The 20,198-nt window shown below is 36.4% G+C and overlaps 1 protein-coding gene across 1 annotated transcript in view; it reads left to right on the plus strand.

Moving 5' to 3' along the window:
- Nucleotides 1-20,198, plus strand: part of GABRA3 (gamma-aminobutyric acid type A receptor subunit alpha3) — a 338,456-nt gene that overhangs the window by 294,945 nt on the left and 23,313 nt on the right. Inside the window, exon 8 of the mRNA XM_039220703.1 lies at nucleotides 14,610-14,762. Coding sequence (XP_039076634.1) covers nucleotides 14,610-14,762 — 153 coding nt within the window. The remainder of the gene's footprint in view (nucleotides 1-14,609; nucleotides 14,763-20,198) is intronic.

Genomic DNA, 20,198 nt, shown 5'->3' on the forward strand with positions numbered 1-20,198 from the left:
TTGGCCTGTAAAATTGACCCTTGAAAAACACATGTTTGAACTGCATGATTTCACTTATATGTGGATTATTTTCCATAAATATATTGGAAGAATATTTGGATATTTGCTACTATTTGAGGAAACTCACAGATGAAGCATATAGCCTAGAAATATTGAAAAGAAAGTGTGAAATGTCACGAATGCATAAAACATATGGAGATACTAGTCTATTTTATTATTCACTACCATAAAATATATACACATCTATTATAAAAATTTAAAATTTATCAAAAGTTATACACATAAACACAGGCACATGGCACATGTGACACATGGCACAATTCACAGTTGAGAGAAATGTAAAAAAATGTAAAGATGCAGTGTTAAATCATAACTGCATAAAATTAACTGCAGTACATACTATACTACATTAAAAATTTTATAACCACCTCCTGTTGATATTGTAGTGAGATCAAGCATTGTATCTACTTAAAATACCACATGAAAACAAAAAGAGCAAAGGAAGGGAGGAGTTAAGATGGTGGAGTAGTATGGGGACCCTGACATTATCTCATCCCTGAAACACAGCTAGATCAACATCAAACCATTTTGAACTCCAAGAAATTGATTTGAGGATTAATGCAACCACCTGCACAATTTGAGCAAGAGATCTTAACAGGTATGCATTGCGGAGAGGTGAACTGGCAAAGAGAAATGCTGTGGTGCCACAGTGAGTAGGGAGTCATTTTCATGGAGAGAGGACAAAGAGAAAGTGGGACAGAATGAAGTGTGTTAGGATTGCACAAGAAAAGCACTCCCCTCTGGAAGTAGCTGGAGAGAAGAGAGAAAGAGTAAAAACACTCTAAGGGGACTGGACAAGGAATATGTTCCCCAAAACCATTGATGGGAAATAAGGAGAGGATTTCAATGCCACCAGTATTCTGTAATCAGTAGAGCCCAGTCTGAAGTTTTGGAGCTCAGTGGCTGGCGGTGATCTGGGGATGAAACAGGGAAAATCCCTGGGTGCAGGCAGTGTAATCTGAGAGGTCCCTGAGGGAAAAAAAAATTTATTTTCCCCTGCTTGGAGTGCATTTGGTAGAGTGATACAGCCTTTCCTTAGACAAAAGTCCCAGTGGGCCCCAGAGAACTGCCACATTTACTGATATAGGAACAAAGACACCAGCTGAGAGCAGCAAAACATGGCACTGGCTGTGTTTTGCAATTTACCACAAACTCTGAGCCTTTGCAACTGCACAGTCATGGAAATGTTTGTTTTCTGGGACAAGTCAGTACCAGGCCATTGCTTGGCGAGACCCTCCCCCAGAGGATCAGCACAGGTTCAAGCTAGCAGGGGTCTCTGAAGTGTGGGGTTTTGAAACACAGCCCCATCTGAGATAAAACTCTGGATGGAGGCACTGCCTGGCAAGTAGACAGCTTGGACACAGACAGGATAAAGATAGGGAGCAGACGGAGGCCTGAGACAAAGGAGTGGTGATTGGTTGCACATCTGTGGGAGAAATTCCTGCTCCAGAGACTAGAGAACAGGACAAAGCAATTTTCACCTCTAGCCCACCTGCACTGATAGAACCCAGTGAGCTAAGCCTCACCATCAAGTGGAGAATGGGGCCATTACACTAAGCCCCACCCACTTGTGTGCTCCAAGCACATCCCCCAGAACAGCAGCACAAATCCCTTCCACCTACTTAGTTGACAAGGGATCATGGTGTGGTGCAAAATTTCAGTTCTAGAGGAAATTGGATCTAGTTTCATTTGCTTTTTGTTTGTTTCTTTCTTTGTTTATGTTGTGTTTCTTTCTTTTTTATGTTGTTTTTCTTTCTTTTCCTTTCTTGGATACAGAAAAAGCAATTTTTTCTATTTTTATTTCATTTTATTCTGTTATTTAAAAATATTTTTTATTTTATTTTCTTCTTTTATAAATTTTATTCTTTTTCTCTTTTATTCTTTTTTCCTTTTTTAATTTAAATCCAAGTTAGTTAAAATATAGTATCATAATGATTTCAAGAATAGAAATTAGTGATTCATCACTTACATATAGCACCTAGGGCTCATCCCAACAAATGTCCTCCTTAATGCCTCTCGCCGATTTAGCCCATTACCCTCACCCAACACCCCACCGCAGCTCACAATTTGTTCTATGTATTTGAGTCTCTTATGGTTAGTCTCACTCTCTGTATATTATTTTGGTTTCCCTTCTCTTATGTTCATCTGTTTTTTATCTTAAATTCCACATATGAGTGAATACATATATTTGTCTTTCTCTGACTTATTCTCTTACCATAATACACTCTAGTTCCATCCATGTTGTTGCAAATGGCAAGATTTCATTCTTTTTGATCACCGAGTAATATTCCTTTGTATATGTATACCACATCTTCTTTATCCATTCGTCAGTCCATGGACATTTGGTCTCTTTTCATACTTTGGCTATTGTCGATAGTGCTATCTTTATTCTTATTGTTTTTCTTCTTCCAAAATGACAAGATGGAGGAATTCACCCTAAAAGAAAGAACAGGAAGAAATGATAGCAAGAGATTTAATCAACACAGATATAAGTAAGATGTCTAAACTATAATTTGAAAACACGATTATAAGAATATTAGCTGGGGTTGAAAAGGAGCCATGGAAGACACCATAGAATGCCTTTCTGTAGAGATACAGGATAGTCTAGTCAGGCTGAAATTAAAACTGCTATGACCAAGATACAATCTCTAATGGATGCCATGATGGCAAGGATGGACAAAGCACAGCAGCAAATCAGTGATATAGAAGATAAAGTTATGGAAAATAATGAAGCTGAAATAAGAGGGAAGAAAAGGCCAAATATCATTATCCAAGACTTAGAGAAAATAGCAACTTAATAAAGATGAATAACATTTGTACCATAAGAGTTCCTGAAGATGAAGAGAGAAAAAGGGCAGAAAGTTTATGTGAACAAATCATAGCTGAAAACTTTCCTAATCTGGGGAAGGATACAGACATCAAAACTCAAGAAATACAGAAAACTCCCATTAAAATCAACAATAACCCACCATTACCAAAGCATATCAAATTCACAAAATAAACAGACAAGGAGAGAATCATGAAAGCAGCAAGAGAAAAAAGTCTTTAACCTACAAGGGAAGAGAGAGATCACGTTCACAGCAAATCTGTTCACAGAAACTAGGCAGACCAAAAAGGAGTGTCAGGATATATTCAACATGCTTAATGGGAAAAATATGCAGCCAAAAATTTTTTATGCAGTAAGTTTTTCATTCAGAATAGAAGGAGAGATAAAGAGTTTCCTAGACAAACAAAAATTAGAGGTGTTTGTGACCACTAAAGCAGCCTGCAACAAATTTTAAGGAGGATTCTTTGAGTGGAGAAAAAAACAAAACAAGACCAAAAGCAACAAAGTCTAGATAGGATTAGAGAACATCACCAGAAACACCAACTCTAGAGGCAACACAAGGGCACTAAGTTCATATTTTCAATATTCATTCTGAATGTAAATGGACTAAATACTCCAATAAAAAGACATAGGGTATCAGAATGGATTAAAAAACAAGAGCCATCTATATGCTGCCTACAAGAGACTCATTTTAGGCTTAAAGACACCTACAGGTTGAAAGTGATTGGATAGAGAACCATCTACCACGCTAATGGATGTCAAAAGAAAGAAATGGTTGTCAAATGGATGGAGTGGCCATACAAATACCAGACAAACCAGATTTTAAAACAATGACTGTAACAAGAGATAAAGAAGGGTATTATGTTATAATTAAGGAGTCCATTCATCAAGAAGATCTAACAATTAAATATTTATGCCCCCAACTTGGGACAATCTAAATATATAGATGAAATAATATCAAACATACAGAAACTCATTGATAATGATACAATAATAGTAGGAGAATTTAACACCCCACTTACAGCAATGGACAGGTCAGCTAAGCAGAAAATCAACAAGGAAACAACCACTTTGAATTACACACTGGACCAAATGCAATTAACAGATATATTCAGAACATTTCATCCTAAATAAGCAGAACACACATGCTTTTTTAGTGCACATACTACATTCTCCTGAATAGACCATATAGTGGGCCACAAATCAGCTCTCAACAAGTATAAAAATATTGAGATCATACCTTGCATATTTTCAGACCACAATGCTGTGAAAGAAAAATTTGGAAAGGCAACAAATACTTGGAGGCTAATGAACATCCTAATGAAGAATGAATGGGTAAAACAAGAAATTAAAGAGGAAATTAAAAAGCCAATAGAAGCTAATGAAAATGAAATCATGACAGTCCAAAACCTTTGAGATGCAGCAAAGGCTGACATAAGAGGGAAGTATATAACAATCCAGGCCTTCCTAAAGAAGGAAGAAAAGTCTCAAATATACAACCTAACCTTACACCTAAAGGCGCTGGAAAAAGAAAGGCAAATAAAGCCCAAAACAGCAGAAGAAGAGAAATAATAAAAGAGCAGAAATAAAGGATATTAAAATAAAAAAACAGTAGAACAGACGAAACTAGGAGGTGTTTCTTTGAAAGAATTAACAAAATTGATAAACCCCTAGCCAGACTAACAAAATGAAGGAAAGGACCCAAATAAATAAAATCACAGATGAAAGAAGAGATATCACAAACAACACAGCAGATATGCAAACAATTATAAAATAATATTATGATCAATTATATGCCAACAAATTTGGCAATCTGGAAAAATTCCTAGAAACATATAAACTATCAAAAGTGAAACAGAAAGAAACATAAAACTTGAACAGAACCATAACCAGTAAAGAAATTGAATCAGTAATCAAAAGTCTCCCAGCAAACAAGAATCCGGGGCTAGATGGCTTCCCAGGGGAATTCTACCAAACATTTAAAGGAGAGTTGATACCTATTCTTTTGAAACTGTTCCAAAAAGGAGAATGGAAGAAAAACTTCCATACTCATTCTATGAGGACAGCATTGCCTTGATTCCAAAAACCAGACAAAGACCTGATTGTAAAAGAGAATTACATACCAATTTCCCTCATGAACATGGATGCAAAAATCCTCAACAAGATACTAGCAATTTGAATACAACAATACTTTTTAAAAAATATTCACCACCATCAAGTGGGATTTATTCCTGGGCTGCAAGGGTAGTTCAGTATCCATAAATCAATCAGTGTGATATGCCATATTAATAAAGAAATGTTAAGAACAACATGATCCTCTCAATAGATGCAGAAAAACATTTGACAAAATACAGCATCCTTTCTTGATAAAAACCCTCAAGAAACTAGGGATAGAAGGAACATACCTCAACATCATAAAGGCGATATACAAGAGACACACTGCTAATATCATCCTCAATGGGGAAAAACAGCTTTCCCCCTAAGTTCCAAAACATGACAGAGATGTCCACTCTCATCACTGTTGTTCAACATAGGACTGGAAGTCCTAGCCTCAACAATCAGACAACAAAAATAAATAAAATTCATACAAATTGGTAAGGAAGAAATCATCATTCAGATCTCACAGATAACATGGTACTCTAAATGGAAAACACAAAAGGCTCCACCAAAATACTTCTAGAACTTATACATGAATTCAGCAATATCGCAGGATACAAAATCAATGCACAGACATCTGTTGCATTGCTATACACCAATAACGAAGCAACAGAAAGAGAAATCAAGGAATATTTCCCATTTATAATAGCACCAAAAACCATAAGATACCTGAGAATAAACCCAACCAATGAGGTAAAAGATCGGTACACTGAAAACTATAGAAAGCTTGTGAAAGAAACTGAAAAAGACCCAAAGAAATGGAAAAACATTCCATGCTCATGGATTGGTAGAACAAATATTGTTAAAATGTCAATACTACCCAAAGAAATCTACACATTCAATGCAATTCCTATCAAAATAATATAGGTATTCTACATCAATCCAGAACAAATAATTCTAAAATTTGTATGGAACCAGAAAAGACCCTGAATAGCCAAAGTAATGTAGAAAAGGAAAACCAAAGCTAGAGACATCACAATTCCAGACATTAAGCTGTATTGCAAGGCTATAATCATTAAGACAGTATGATATGGAACAAAAAAAAGACACATAGATCAATGGAATAGAATAGAGAATCTAGAAGTGGACCCACTAATGTATGGCTAACTAATCTTTGCCAAAGCAGGAAAGAGAATCCAGTGGAAAAAAGACAGTCCCTTCAACAAATGGTGCTAGGAACCTGGACAGTGACATAAAGAAAAATGAACCTGGACCACTTTCTTACACCATACAGAAATTCTTAATTTCAAAGTGGATGAAAGACCTAAATGCAAGATAGGAAGCCATCAAAATCTTAGAGAAGAAAACAGGCAGCAGCCTATTTGACATTGGATGCAGCAACTTCTTACTAGACATGTCTCTGGAGGCAAGGAAAATAAAAGCAAAAATGAACTATTGGGACCTCATCAAGAAAAAGAGCTTCTGCACTACAAAGTAAACCTAACCAACAAAACTCAAAGACAACTAGTGGAATGGGAGAAGATATTTTCAAATGATATATCAGATAAAGGGTTAGTGTCCAAAATCTATAAAGAACTTACCAAACTGAACACCCGAAAAACAAATAATCCAGTGAAGAAATGGGCAGAAGACATGAATAGACACATTTCCAAAGAAGACATCTAGGTGGCCAACAGACACATGAAAAGATGCTCAACATCATTCATCATCAGGGAAATACAAATCAAAACCACACTGAGATACCACCTCACGCCGGTCAGAGTGGCTAAAATTAACAACTCAAGAAACAATAGATGTTGGCAAGGATGTAGAGAAATGGGACCCCTTTTGCACTGCTGGTGGGAATGAAAACTGGTGCAGCTACTCTGGAAAACAGTATGGAGATTCTTAGAAAAAATTAAAAATAGAACTATTTTATGACCCAGCAATTGCACTACTAGGTATTTAACCAAAGGATACAAAAACGCTGATTCAAAGGGGCACATGTACCCCAGTATTTATAGCAGTGCTATCAATAATAACCAAATTATTGAAAGAGCCCAAATACTCACTGATTGGTGAATGGATAAGGAAGATGTGGTATATACTGTATATACAATGGAATATTATTACCCAGCAATCAAAAAGAATGGAATCTTGCCATTTGCAACAATGTGGATGGAACTAAAGTATATTATGCTAAACAAATTGGTCAGAGAAAGAGAAATATCATAATATCTCACTCGTATATTAAATTTAAGAAACACAACAGATGAACTTGGGGAAGGGAAGGAAAAATAAGATGAAAACAGAGATGGAGACAAACTTTTAGAGACTCTTAAATACAAAGAAACAGGAATGCTGGAGGGAAGGGGTTGTAGGGGGATGGTCTAAAATTTTGATGTGTATTAAGGAGGGCACTTGTGATGAGCACCGGGTGTTATATGTAAGTTATGAATCATTAAATCCTAATTCTGAAACCACTATTACACTATATGTTAACTAACTTGAATTTAAATTTTAAAAATATATGTAATGCTAATCACCTCCATGTGAGCAGCCCGTGCCTCTAGTAAATTGTGTATCATGGTAAAAAATGATCTCTCATGGTTCTTGCATATTTTTCACATTTAGCACAATATCATAAACCTTGAAAAACATCATGGAAACCTTACAAAGTGCCACTAGTGATTCTGGGAGTGGTCCTAAGAAGCAGAGAAGTCATGACATTATAAGAAAAAAGTTCAATTGCTTTATATGGACCATATATGGAGCTGCCCACCATTTCAAGATAAAGAAATCCAGTATTAGGACCATTATGAAAAAAGAAGAGGAAATTTGTGAAGCAATCACTGTAAGCACCTCAGCTGGTGTAAAAACCTTGTAATTTTTGTGATATACTTTTTTCTCATATTGAAAATGCAAGTCTTATATGGGTGCAGGATTGCTATAAGGAAGGCATATCTATAGACTCTAATGCAATTCAAGAAAATGTGAAGTATTTATATAACAATTTAAAGTAAAAGGAATGTAAAGGATCTAATGTTAAGGAATTAATACCAGCAAAGGATGGTTTGAAAATTTTAGAAAGAATTTTGGCTTTTAAAAATGTCAAAATAACAGGAGAGGCAAGTTTTGCCAACCAAGAGGCAGCAGGTGAGTTCCCAGGCACCATTAGAAAAATCATTAAGGAAAAAAGGTATCTGTCTGAACAGTTTCTAATGCAGATTAAAGTGCCCTATTCTGGGGGGAAAATGCCACAGAAGACATTAGTAAGGAAGAGAAGTGAGCACCAGGATTTAAGGAAGGGAGGCATAGGCTGCCTCTACTGCTTTATGTAAAAGCAATCAGCCGTGAGGCTGCCCTTATCTATAAAAATTCTAACCCTCAAACTTTGAAGGGAAAAGATAAACAGCTGCCAGTCATTTTGTTAAACAAGAAGTCCCAGACAATGAAAACCCTATTTCTGGATTGGTTCCATCAAAGCTTTGTCCCTGATGTCAGGAAGTACCTTGTCAGTAACAGGCTGCCTTTTAACATTCTATTAACTTTGAACAATGCACCTTGCACCCAGAAACTCACAAGTTCAATATCAAAGGTATCAAAGTGGTCTACTTTCTCCCAAACACAAAACCTCTAATTCAGCTTCTACATCAAGGGGTCATAAGGACCTTTAAATTTCATTATATACAGTACTCTATATAAAAGGTCACCAACCCTACGCGGGAGAACTCCATTAGAGAGAACGACATGAAAGCCTTGAAGGATTACAACATTGAAGCTGCCATTGTTGTTACAGAAAATGCCATGAAAGCTATCAAGTCTGAAACAATACATGCTGAAGAAAACTGTGTCCAGATAATTGTGCATGGCTTCAGAGTATTTATGATAGAACCAAAGAAATAATGAAAGAGATTGTGATATGGCCAAAAAAAAAATAGGTGGGGATTTAAGGATTTCTTGATATGGATCTTGGAGAAATTCAAGAGCTAATAGATAGGGGTTCCTGGATGGCTCACTTAGTTAAGCATTCGACTTCAGCTCAGGTCACGATCTCACGGTTCATGGGTTTGAACCCCACGTCTGGCTCTGTGCTGACAGCTCAGAGCCCAGATCCTGCTTTGGATTCTATGTTGCCCTCTCTCTCTGCCCCTTCCCTGCTCACTCTCTCTCACTCTCTCTCAAAATAAACATTAATTGAAAAAAAAAGAGTTAATTGACACCACATCTGAAGAATTAACAGAAGACAACTTGATGGAGACGAGTGCGTCTGAACCAGTGCCAGACAATGGGGAAGAAGATGTAAAAGAAGTAGTGCCAGAAAACAATTGACATTAGACAATCTGGAAGAAAGGTTCCAATTATTCAAGACTGATTTGACATTTTTTTTTATGGCATGGACCCTTCTATGATATGGGCACTGAAACTGAAGCAAATTGTGGAAGAAGGATTGGTACCATATAGAAACATTCTTAGAGAAATGAAAAAACAAAACCAATCAGGCATTAAAATGTATTTCTGTGATGTTATCCTGAACATGCCTGCCTCTCCTGCCTCCCCTTCCATCTCTTGCATCAATTCCATCTCTCCATCCCTGCAGCAGCAAGACCAATTCTTCCTCCTCTTCTTCCTCCACCTACTCAACATGAAGACAAGGATGAAGACCTTTACAATGATCCAATTCCACTCAATGAACTGTAAATAATCATCATTGCATACAGTTACAAATCCTATCTGTTGTGTGTTTGTGTCTTCATGTGAACATCTAATAGCTGTACAGCAAGAACTGTATGAGACATTTTTGTGTCATCATCATTACCTAAATATTCATTGTGAAGAACATCATGTGCAAGACTTGTATGGAACTGGATAGCCTATTCAGGCATAGATGAATAGTCATAAAATGAGTGATATTTAATATAAAATTAATAATGTGTTTGTTTTATAACTTTGCTTTCAAAGAATTACATTACCATTCAGCAATTCTCTCTTGTAATTGGAGACAATGCCTATCAGCCTATCATCACAAGCATGCATTTTAAAGTAACAGTGTTTCCAATACTACATTATGAATATGACTATAATACTATATGAAATAAAACTTTTATGATGATTCGTCCATCAGTGTAAAGGATAAGCCACCATAAAGTAATTGTATTGATTACACTAGGCTACCATAAAGCAATCATATTGCTGCTTCTTTGTTATCAATGCATGAATTGTTATACTTGTAAACAAATATTAATTTCTTTTTTATGTATTTTCATTTTTGATGTCTAGTGTCAGTAACATGTATAACATTTGCAGTGTTTTGTATTACATAATATTGATGTAGGTACTAACAGATGGTTTGTCTTATAAACAGATGAGGTAAACTTATGGTATCAATAAATACAGTACAGTACTGTAAATTTATTTTCTCTTCCTTATGATTTTCTTTACCCTAGTTTTATTGTAAGAATACAGTATATGATACTTATAATATACACAATGTGTGTTAATCCACTGTTATTGGTAAGGCTTCTAATCAACAGTAAGCTATTAGTAGTTAAGTTTTTGGGGAGTCAGAAGTTGTAGGCAGATTTTCCATCGTGTAGAGGTTTGGTGCCCCTTAACCCCAGTGTTATTTAAGAGTCAACTGTAATTTCTTTAATTCATAGTCTTTTTTCCTTAAATAGTTTATTGTCAAGTTGGTTTACTTATAACACCCAGTGCTCATCCCAACAAGTGCCGTCCCACATGAGTCTTTATCTGGTTTTAGTGTCAGGGCAAAGCTAGCCTTCTAAAATGAGTTTGGAAGCACTTTCTCCTTTTCAGTTTTTTGGAAGAGTTTAAGGATGACTGGCATTCATTCTTCCTTAAATGTTTGGTTACCCATGAAGCCATTTTGTCCTGGCTTTTCTTTGTTAAGAGGTGCTTAATTACTGACTATATCTCCTTGCACCACATTGATCTATTAAGATTTTCTATTCATTATTGAGTGGTGCATACTCCACTTTTCAGCAGGGCCCCAGGGGGCCTCTGTTACATGGGGAACTATCAGTTGGGTACCCTGCTCTTTTGAAACACAGGTCAACCCTGGCATACTCTACTGCTTGGGGGAGTGGGGATCCCTAGGTATTACAGTAGGCCTGTTTCAACTCATGGAGATTACCATTTTGGTGAGCAGAGCTCCATGACCCCCCTTCCCATTTGGCAGTGTAGCCAGTGGGTGTTGACCTGTGGAGGTCTCTATTTTGGTAGTGGGGGTCACCATGACCCCCAGGCAAGAAAGCCATAGCATTTTGGACCTGTGGGCATCACCATCTTGTGGGTGGGGACACCTGGATACCAAGGGGTGTGATCCTTTTGCGTAGACTACCATCATTGGGTAAGGCCTCTACTGGGGTTGTGCTGTTAGACCAAACTCTGCTGTTGGTTGGTACCTTTGCCTGTATTCATCTGTTTGCCAGAGCTGCAGACCTCTTTCAGAGGTTGGATTCCCTGCACAGGTGGGGATAGACTGCTGGCTGGACTCTGATCAGTGAGGTTGCTAGCAGGGACCTGGTATCACAGCCAAGATCCATACACAGGTGGCTGTATTTCACCATCACCCCCCTTTTTGTTCCTAGTTGACCCCAAATGATCTAGCCCTGCTGATTCTTCCAGTATTCTCCATGAGGCAAGGCAGAAGTATGTTTCCAGGGCAATGCTCTGGAATGCTGGGGAAACAGGATATATCCACCTTAGTCTCTCCTTTTCCTCTAGAGAAACCATAGACCCTGAGGAACCCTCTCGGTGATACATTGGGCTGGTTTGGGGGAGAGAAGAAGGTGGCAAAGTGAAGGCACTTCTCTTACCTTTCTAATGTGACTTTTCTTGGATTTTGTGCACCAAAGGATGCTTCTGTTTTACTCCCAGGTTCTGGGATTTTCAAAAAGGTATTATTATCTGTAAATAGGTGCTAATCCATATATTTGTGATGGAATACTGGATGCTTGATTCCACCATCTTGCTCATCTTAGGCATGGTCTTTGCTACTTTGGAAGTAAAACAGGAAGATAAAAATTGAAAGAAATAAGGGTAGAAAAAGAATATTGAAGAAAATAAATTCAGTTATTTAAAACAAATGGCTAAAACCATGAGAGATTCTTGAATACTGAGAACAAACTGAGGACTGATGGGGGGAAGAGTGGAATGGGGGTATTGGGCATGGAGGAGGGCACTTGTTGGGATGAGCACTGGGTGTTATATGGAATCCAACTTGACAATAAACTATGAAAGAAAAAAAACATAATAAAACAAATGGCTAATTTGATAAGTTTTTGGAAAATTCACTTGCTTTGTCTTTGAGATCTACAAAATATAATTTATGAATAGCATTTATTATATATTTTATATATTAAATATTCCACATGATCAGTTACAGGATTAATAGACAGGAGTTTAGAGGTGTGAGACTACGATGGGGAGGGGGAAAACTACCCTAGCTAATCAAAGTCCTAATCTCATTAAAAATGAGTATTCAAAGCATTTTCAGTGGAGAGAGAGAGACTGAAGGGAAGAATGGGTAGAGAAAGGAGTAGAAATGAAAACAGCAGAGGGGGATAAGGTGGGAGCAGGAGAGTGTGAGGAACAAATGCAGAAATAAAAGGACTGAAAAAGGAAAGAGAACTACAAAAGAAACTCCAAAATTATAATGAAGAACACATTCTATAATTTTATATCAGAATTCATTGCTAAATTAACAATAAGGCAATTTGTATTTTCCATGTTCACATAAACAAGTTGGAATGTGAATACACACACAATATGGATTGTATATTGAGCTTTGGATGACCAGATGCTGCTTTCTATGCTTAGGTACAAGAGAGTGGGTGGGGTAGGAAAGTGGGAAATTGCCTTATGGGAGACCTCCCAAAACCAAATGTGGGTGAAGGGAGAGAAATGAAAAATAAGAAGCTCTCATAAATAAAATAGTAGAGCAATCAGATTGCATACGTCTATTTGGGGACTATTTTGGGGGGATTTCACTTTTTTTTTTTTTTTTTAACTCTTTGAGAGATGGCAAGCTCCTGGAGTCTTATGGAAAAGAGAGATCAAATCTGATTTATATTTTAATATGGTCATTTTGACTGCTGTGCTATGAATGCATTCAAGGGGCCAAGACCAATTATAAAACTATTACAGTATCTAGGTACAAGATGATGGCAGCTTACACCAGAGGGGCAGTAGTGGGGATACTGAGAAGTGGTCAGATTATGAATAGATTTTGAAGAACCTTCAGGGTTTGCTGATTGATTGGGATCTGAGCACACACAGGTGCATACATGAAAGAAGGAAGGAGAGAGAGAAGTCAATGATTGTTGCCAGCAATTTTTGGCATTCCATGGCTAGTGGATATATCTCTCCAATCTCCATCTCTGTCATCACATCATTATACATCTCCCTGTGTGTGTCTGTTTTCTTTTTATATGAACATCCATCATAATGGATTGAGACCATCCTAGTCCAGTATGACCTCGCCTTAACTAATTATACTTGCAACAACCCCATTTCTAAAGAAGATTAAATTCTGAAGTACTCAGAGTTAGGACTTCACCATATCTTTCCGGGAGACACAATTCAACCCATAACAAGTAGGAAGCCCAGGAAGAAGATACTTTTCAAAGACAGGCTGGATGAGAAAGCCAAGGAAGTGAATGAGGCAGAAAATAGTACTAGTGTTGAGTCCTGACATCCTCAAGTGTTTAGAAATTTGAAGGAACCAGCAAAGGAGACTGGAAATATAGGATGGAAACCAGAAAAGCATCGTGAAGTTTGGTGAAAAGAGTCATTCCAGGTGGATGGAGTGCTCATCTATGTAAAATGCTGCTGACAAATCCAGTAAGACTAATAATTAACTATAGGATTTAATAACATGTGGTAATAATTAATGTCTACCTTACAGGGTTGCTGGGAGGATGTAAAGTTACTACTCCCCAAACAGTCAAAGTTGTTTGGCAGATAGTAAGAGCTCAATAAGTGTTCATGCTAGTTTTGAAGTGGGGTGATTTAGGCCAGCCCACATTCTGCTATATGAACTTTTGGTTCTAACCCTTTAAGTCCATTCAAACAGCAGAACATAGTGGTTAAAAAGCATAGTGGTGGAACCAACCCATCTGGCCTTGAATTCTGGCTCCGTTGCTTAGTAGATATGTAATCTTATAAAAGTTGCTCAATCTCTCTTTGCCTCAGTTTATTGGCCTATAAAATGAGGATAACAATAGTATCTACCTTATAGGATTGGTTGTGAACATTAAGTATGTTAAGAATGTTAAAGTGCTAGAAGAGTGCCAATCACATAGCAAATGCTATAGAAAAGAATGTTATTTATTACTATTTAAATGAGTACACTAATGTATTTGAATGACTCTGTGTCAAAATTACTCTGAGCAAGCTGTGTTGATATAGTATTAGCATATATTTTCACACAAAAAAATGCATTGTTGATGACTATTAAAGAGATCTGGTTATGTTAACTTGGTAGGTGCTGGAATGTCTTGTTTTGGATATAAGGTTATAGAGCTTGATGTACTGAATTGGGGCCCACCTTGATTTAACAATGTTTATTCAGCTACTTATTACCTAATTTTACTCTCTCCAGGAGAATATGTCGTCATGACAACCCACTTCCATCTCAAGCGAAAAATTGGCTACTTTGTGATCCAGACCTACTTGCCATGTATCATGACTGTCATTCTGTCACAAGTGTCTTTCTGGCTCAACAGAGAGTCTGTCCCTGCCCGCACGGTCTTTGGTGAGTGTTGTTTTATGGAGAATGAGGAGGTGAGAGCATTTGCTAAGTCTTATGATGGACTATCAGGGGAGGGATATGGAAAGTGGATGGGAGCAATGCCTGGGCCCAGCATTAGTAAGTGAGTCATCAGATCCTGGTATTTCAGACAACTGTATTCTTAACAAAAAAGTGGGAACAAGATGAGTGTTGGGGGCACCTGGGTGGCTCAGTTGGTTGAGCATTCAACTACAGCTCAGGTCATTATCTCACAGTTCGTGAGTTTGAGGTTCGCACTAGGCTCTGCTGAAAGCTCAGAGTCTGGAGTCTGCTTCAGATTCTGTGTTTCTGACTCTCTGCCCCTTCCCCACTCATGACTGATCTCTCTCTCTCTCTCTCTCTCAAAAACAAACATTAAAATAAATTTTAAAAAAATGTTGGAGTAGTAAGTTTACTAAAATGTTTCCTGTCTCAGTCAAGTTTGCTTTTGGAAATGGGGAGGGATTGAGCCTTCAGTGAAAAAAAGAGAAAATTAGTGTGCAGACCTGGAGAAGGTGAGAAGTGAGAAACTAAGTTGACAACAAAGAAGTGGACTGGGTGCTTTTCTATGATCCAACTTTTTTGCATAATCATCTGACATTAATGTTTCTCCTCTAGCTCTTTTAAAGTGCAAATTATCAGTAAAGGGTACACAAAGCTGAAGGGTTTTTCAATAGTACCTACAATCAGGAAAATTTTCTTTAATATAAATTTACCAATGTCTAAAAAGAGATTTGCATATCATTAGCATTTTCCCCTGGAAGACTTAAACATATAAAACATATTCTGCCTGTTTTCCCCACTGTAAACATTTTTAGGAGACAAATACTCACTCTTTTTAGTCTACTAACCTGCCTTCATGGTAGTGGTGGCTGTGAGGCATACAATAGATATACCGATTATCCACACAGAAGGCCAATATTTCCTGTTGATATCCTGAAGCTATACTGTGTAGGTGAGTAGTAAATGATGTTTTAGAAAGAAGCAGCATTTTAGGTCAGGTAGAAGAGATAGTGGTAGAGAAAGATAAAGAGTAAGCTGTAAAGTAGAAAAAAAAGAAATAACTATAAGCATGTGGTATCATGGAAGTCAAGAGGAAAATGTTTCAAGAAGCAGGGAATAATCATCTTGTGTAAATTCTGTGTTTTTAGGTAAGATGCATATAGAAACTGTCGAGTATCATGATATGCTTGGTTGTGAATAATCTTGAACGGTTCTGGTGAAGTGGAGGGAGCAGCATCATATAGGAGTCAATGATTTTTAGAAATATAACAAACTAGACACCCTGAAAGTCTCCCTCCACAAAATTCTAGAAAAGCTAGATAAAACATAGAAAACATTCTTTTTAAATCTGTGAGATATTAAGAAATTAACGGAAATACTCAGGGGTCCAAATGGAAGAGGGAGCTAAAAATTGGGGTGGTAATCTGTGAGTTGATACTGTTATAGTTGGAAGATGGGTAGATGGACTACTAGTCTTGGTAAATAAGAGGTTGAGGTTTTTTAAAGTTTATTTATTTTGAGGGAGGGAGGGAGTTGGAGGGGAGAGAGAGCGAGCGAGCTAGCGCGGGTGAGCATGGAGGGAGCACCTGAGCACAAGTGGGGGAGGGACAGAGATAGAGGGAGAGATTCCAAAGAGGCTCTGTGCTGACAGCGCAAATGTGCAGATGTGGGGGCTCAACTCACAAAACCTCAAGATCATGACCTGAGAGGAAACCAAGAGTCAGATGCTAAACCAAGGGAGCCAGCCAGGTGCCCCAATAAGGCTGTAAGTTCTAAGGTTACATAAGAAAAGATTTGAGCCTGAGTGAAGTTTAGGATTAGAACTAGGGCTGTGGTAGACTAAATAATGTCCCCCCCCCCCAATATATCCATGTCTTAATGTCTGGAATCTGTGAATGTTACCCTATAGAGCAAAAGAGATGTTGCAGATATGCACTAAATTAAAAATATTGAGATGGAGAGATTATACTGGATTATCTGGATGGGCCCTAAATATAATCATGTGTCCTTATAAGAGGGAGGCAGAGAGATATTTGACTACAGAGCAGAAGGCAGTGTGATGAAAAAAGCGGGAGAAATGTGAAGATGCTATGCTGTTGGCTTTGAAAGAGGAGAGGGCCCATAAAACTGCCAGACTTCTGGTCTCCAGAAGTGTAAGAAAAAATATTTGTGTTGTTTTAAGCCACTAAATGTGTGGTCATTTTTTACACAAGCCATAGGAAACTAATACGAGGATTCATCTCATAAATCCAATACCATTTAAGGGTTATGCCCTAGAAAGAGCACTAGAAAAATATAGTAATCAGGGAGACAATAAGGAGGCATGTCTATTTTGGCCTGAGCTCTGTGTAAAATATAAGATTCCTTAAGAAATTTTTTTCTTATTTTTTTAAATTTAAACCTGGCCTCACCTGAGTTTAGAGGTTTTTTTTACAATAACTGTATTGATGTAAAAACTTCAACCATTTTAAAATAAAATATTAATTTAAAAAGGGATTGCAGAATTTTATGAAATAACAAAGAGCCAAGAAAAGTCAATATCCTCCTAAATAAGAAGAATAAAGTAGAGGGACTTGCCACATGAGATATCAAAAATGACTAAAAAGCTATAGTAATTACGATAGCATGTTATAGGCATAAGTGAAAGAAAAATAGACACTACAGAAAGAGTAAGAGTAGATCCACATATATGAAAACTTGATTCATGACACAGATGGCATTGCAGAGAATTAATTTGAGATTGATAATAGGCTTAAATATAAAAGCTAAAAATGTCATTCTCTTAGAACTAAATATAAGACAATGTCTTTGTAACCTCTGGAATGCAGAAATTCCTTAGTATACAAAAAAATAAAGTGAAGAATAAAATAATAAATTGGACTTTGTCAAAATTAAAATTTTCTGCTATTAAATGAATAGCATTAAGAAAACGAACAGGCAAGCCATAGACTGGAAGAATATATTTTATATATGTACAGATCTGACAAAGCATCTATTCAAAAATTATAAGGAGATCCTAAAATTCAGTGATAAAAATATAAAGAACCTAATTTTTAAAATAGGAAAAATTCATGAAAAGACATTTCACCAAGAATATATGTAAACACTCCATAAGAACATGAAAAGATACTATCAGGAAAATATAAATTAAAGCTACATGGGGATATCACTTTATAAGTACTAGAGTGGCAAAAATTAAAAAGAATGACAATTGCAAATATTTGTGAGGTTGAGGAACAATCTCACACTTCTGGTGAGGTTGTAAAATGGAGCAATCACTTAGGAAAAAAATTTGGCTATTTCTTAAAAGGTAAAAAAGGTATTTCACTTTATACCCAAGTGATTTGAAAACATATATCCATAAAAGGTTTATACAAGAATGTTCATAATAGCTTTATTCATAAAATCCCAAATTGGAAAATATCCAGATGTACATCAACAAGTGAATGTGTGTTTATATTGTGGCATATTCATACAGTGAATTGACAACTATTGATTCATATAGCAATATAAGTGAATCTCAAAAATTATGACAAACTAAGCAGACACAAAATAGTACATAATATATGATTTCATTTATATGAAATTCCAAAACAGGCAAAACTAAGCTATGGTGTTAGAAACCAAAGCATTTCTTTCCTTTGAGGTGGTGGATTGACTGAAAATGAGTATAATAAAACTTACTGGTTTAGTAGAATATTCCATATCTTCATTGGGGTATTAGTTATATAACTGTATACGTTTGCCCAAAAACTTTGAAATGTACAACACAAAAAAGAAATGTACAAAAAACTCTTTTTATTTTATTGTATATAATTTATAACCCAATTAAAACCATTGACCTACTAGAACTTCAGATAATTGAGTTATCAAACTTTAAAATAGCTATGATGAACATGTGTAAGTAGGTGAAATTAATATAAGAATTCTATCATATAAACAGTGTGTTTGCATAGAGAGAAAGAGCACACGTGAGAGAACAAGCACAATGGAAATTCTAAAACAGGAAAATACAGATAAAAAATTAGTGGTTTAGATATAGTTGAAGGAAGAACCCATGAACTGAAAAAGAAAAATTTCGAGAATGTGGCCCAGAAAGACAAAAATGTGTACAATGCAGAAGAGACATAATATATGATTTATTGAGAAAGTTTAACACAGACATAATGGAATCCTAGAAGAAAAGTGAGAGAATGGTATAGAGGCGATTTTTGAAGAGATCATGGTTGAACCCTGTCCAAGCCTGAGAAAGGACATAAAGGTACAATTACAAAAAGCTCTATGAACCTAGTAGGATAAATTAAAAGAGATAAACAGAGACATATTATAGTGAAACTTTTGGAAACAAAGAGTAAAACCTTTAGCCTAGAAAAAAAAAAGCACACTTCCTTTAAAGTAATGATAGATTACCAGATGACTTCAATAGAAACAATAAAGACCTTTTAAGATAAAAAGATAAAATTAAAAATTCACTATTGTCAAACCCTCACTAAAGGGAGTTCTTTAAGAAAAAGGAAAATTTGGGGAGCATGGGTAGCTCAGTTGGTTGAGTGTCCAACTTCAGCTCAGGTCATGATCTCATGGTTTGTGAGTTTCAGCCCCACATCAGGCTCTGTGCTGTCAAATAGCTCAGAGCCTGAAGCCTGCTTCAAATTCTCTATCTGCCTTTCTCTCTGTCCCTTCCCTGTCCATTCTCTGCCTCTCTCTGTCTCTCAAAAATAAATAAATGTTAAAAAAATTAAAAAGGAAAATTATCCCAGAAGGATAGTTTTAGATGCATTTTAACAATGAAAATAACAAATATGTGAGGAATGCTAAATGACTATTGAATGTATAAAATAATAACAGTGGCTTATTGGGTATATGATATATTTAGAATAAAAGACTAGACCATAATGCAGTGTATGTAAGTTGAGATGGAAATAAGGTGTTCTAAGGACTTTCCTTGTCAGTGAAATGTGTAAAGGTACCAAGTAATATTAAATTTTCATAAGTCAAAGGTTCATGCTGACTAAAACTCATACATCTAATGGGAATGTTAAATGGTACAAGCACTTTAAAAAAACTGTTTGGCCGTATCCTATAGTTAAACATATGCTTACAATATAATCATGTAGTTCCATCCCTAAGTGTTTACTAAGAAAAATGAAAACACATGCTCACACAAAGACTTATATGTAAATCTTCCCAGCAGCTTCATTCATAATAGTTGAACATTGGAAATAGTCCAGATGCCCATTAATAGGTGAATGTATAAACAAATTGTTATATTAGTGCATAGAATGCTACTCTGAAATGAACAGAAATGAACTAAAGATAGATGCAACAACATGAATGAATTTAAAGAAAACTATGCCAAGTGAGGAAAGTCAAACACACATGAGTACATACTGTATGATATGTATGAAACTCTAAGGG

This window comes from Hyaena hyaena, unplaced genomic scaffold (assembly GCF_003009895.1).
Source record: "Hyaena hyaena isolate Hyena2069 unplaced genomic scaffold, ASM300989v1 scaffold_917, whole genome shotgun sequence".
Classification (NCBI taxonomy): Eukaryota; Metazoa; Chordata; class Mammalia; order Carnivora; family Hyaenidae; genus Hyaena; species Hyaena hyaena.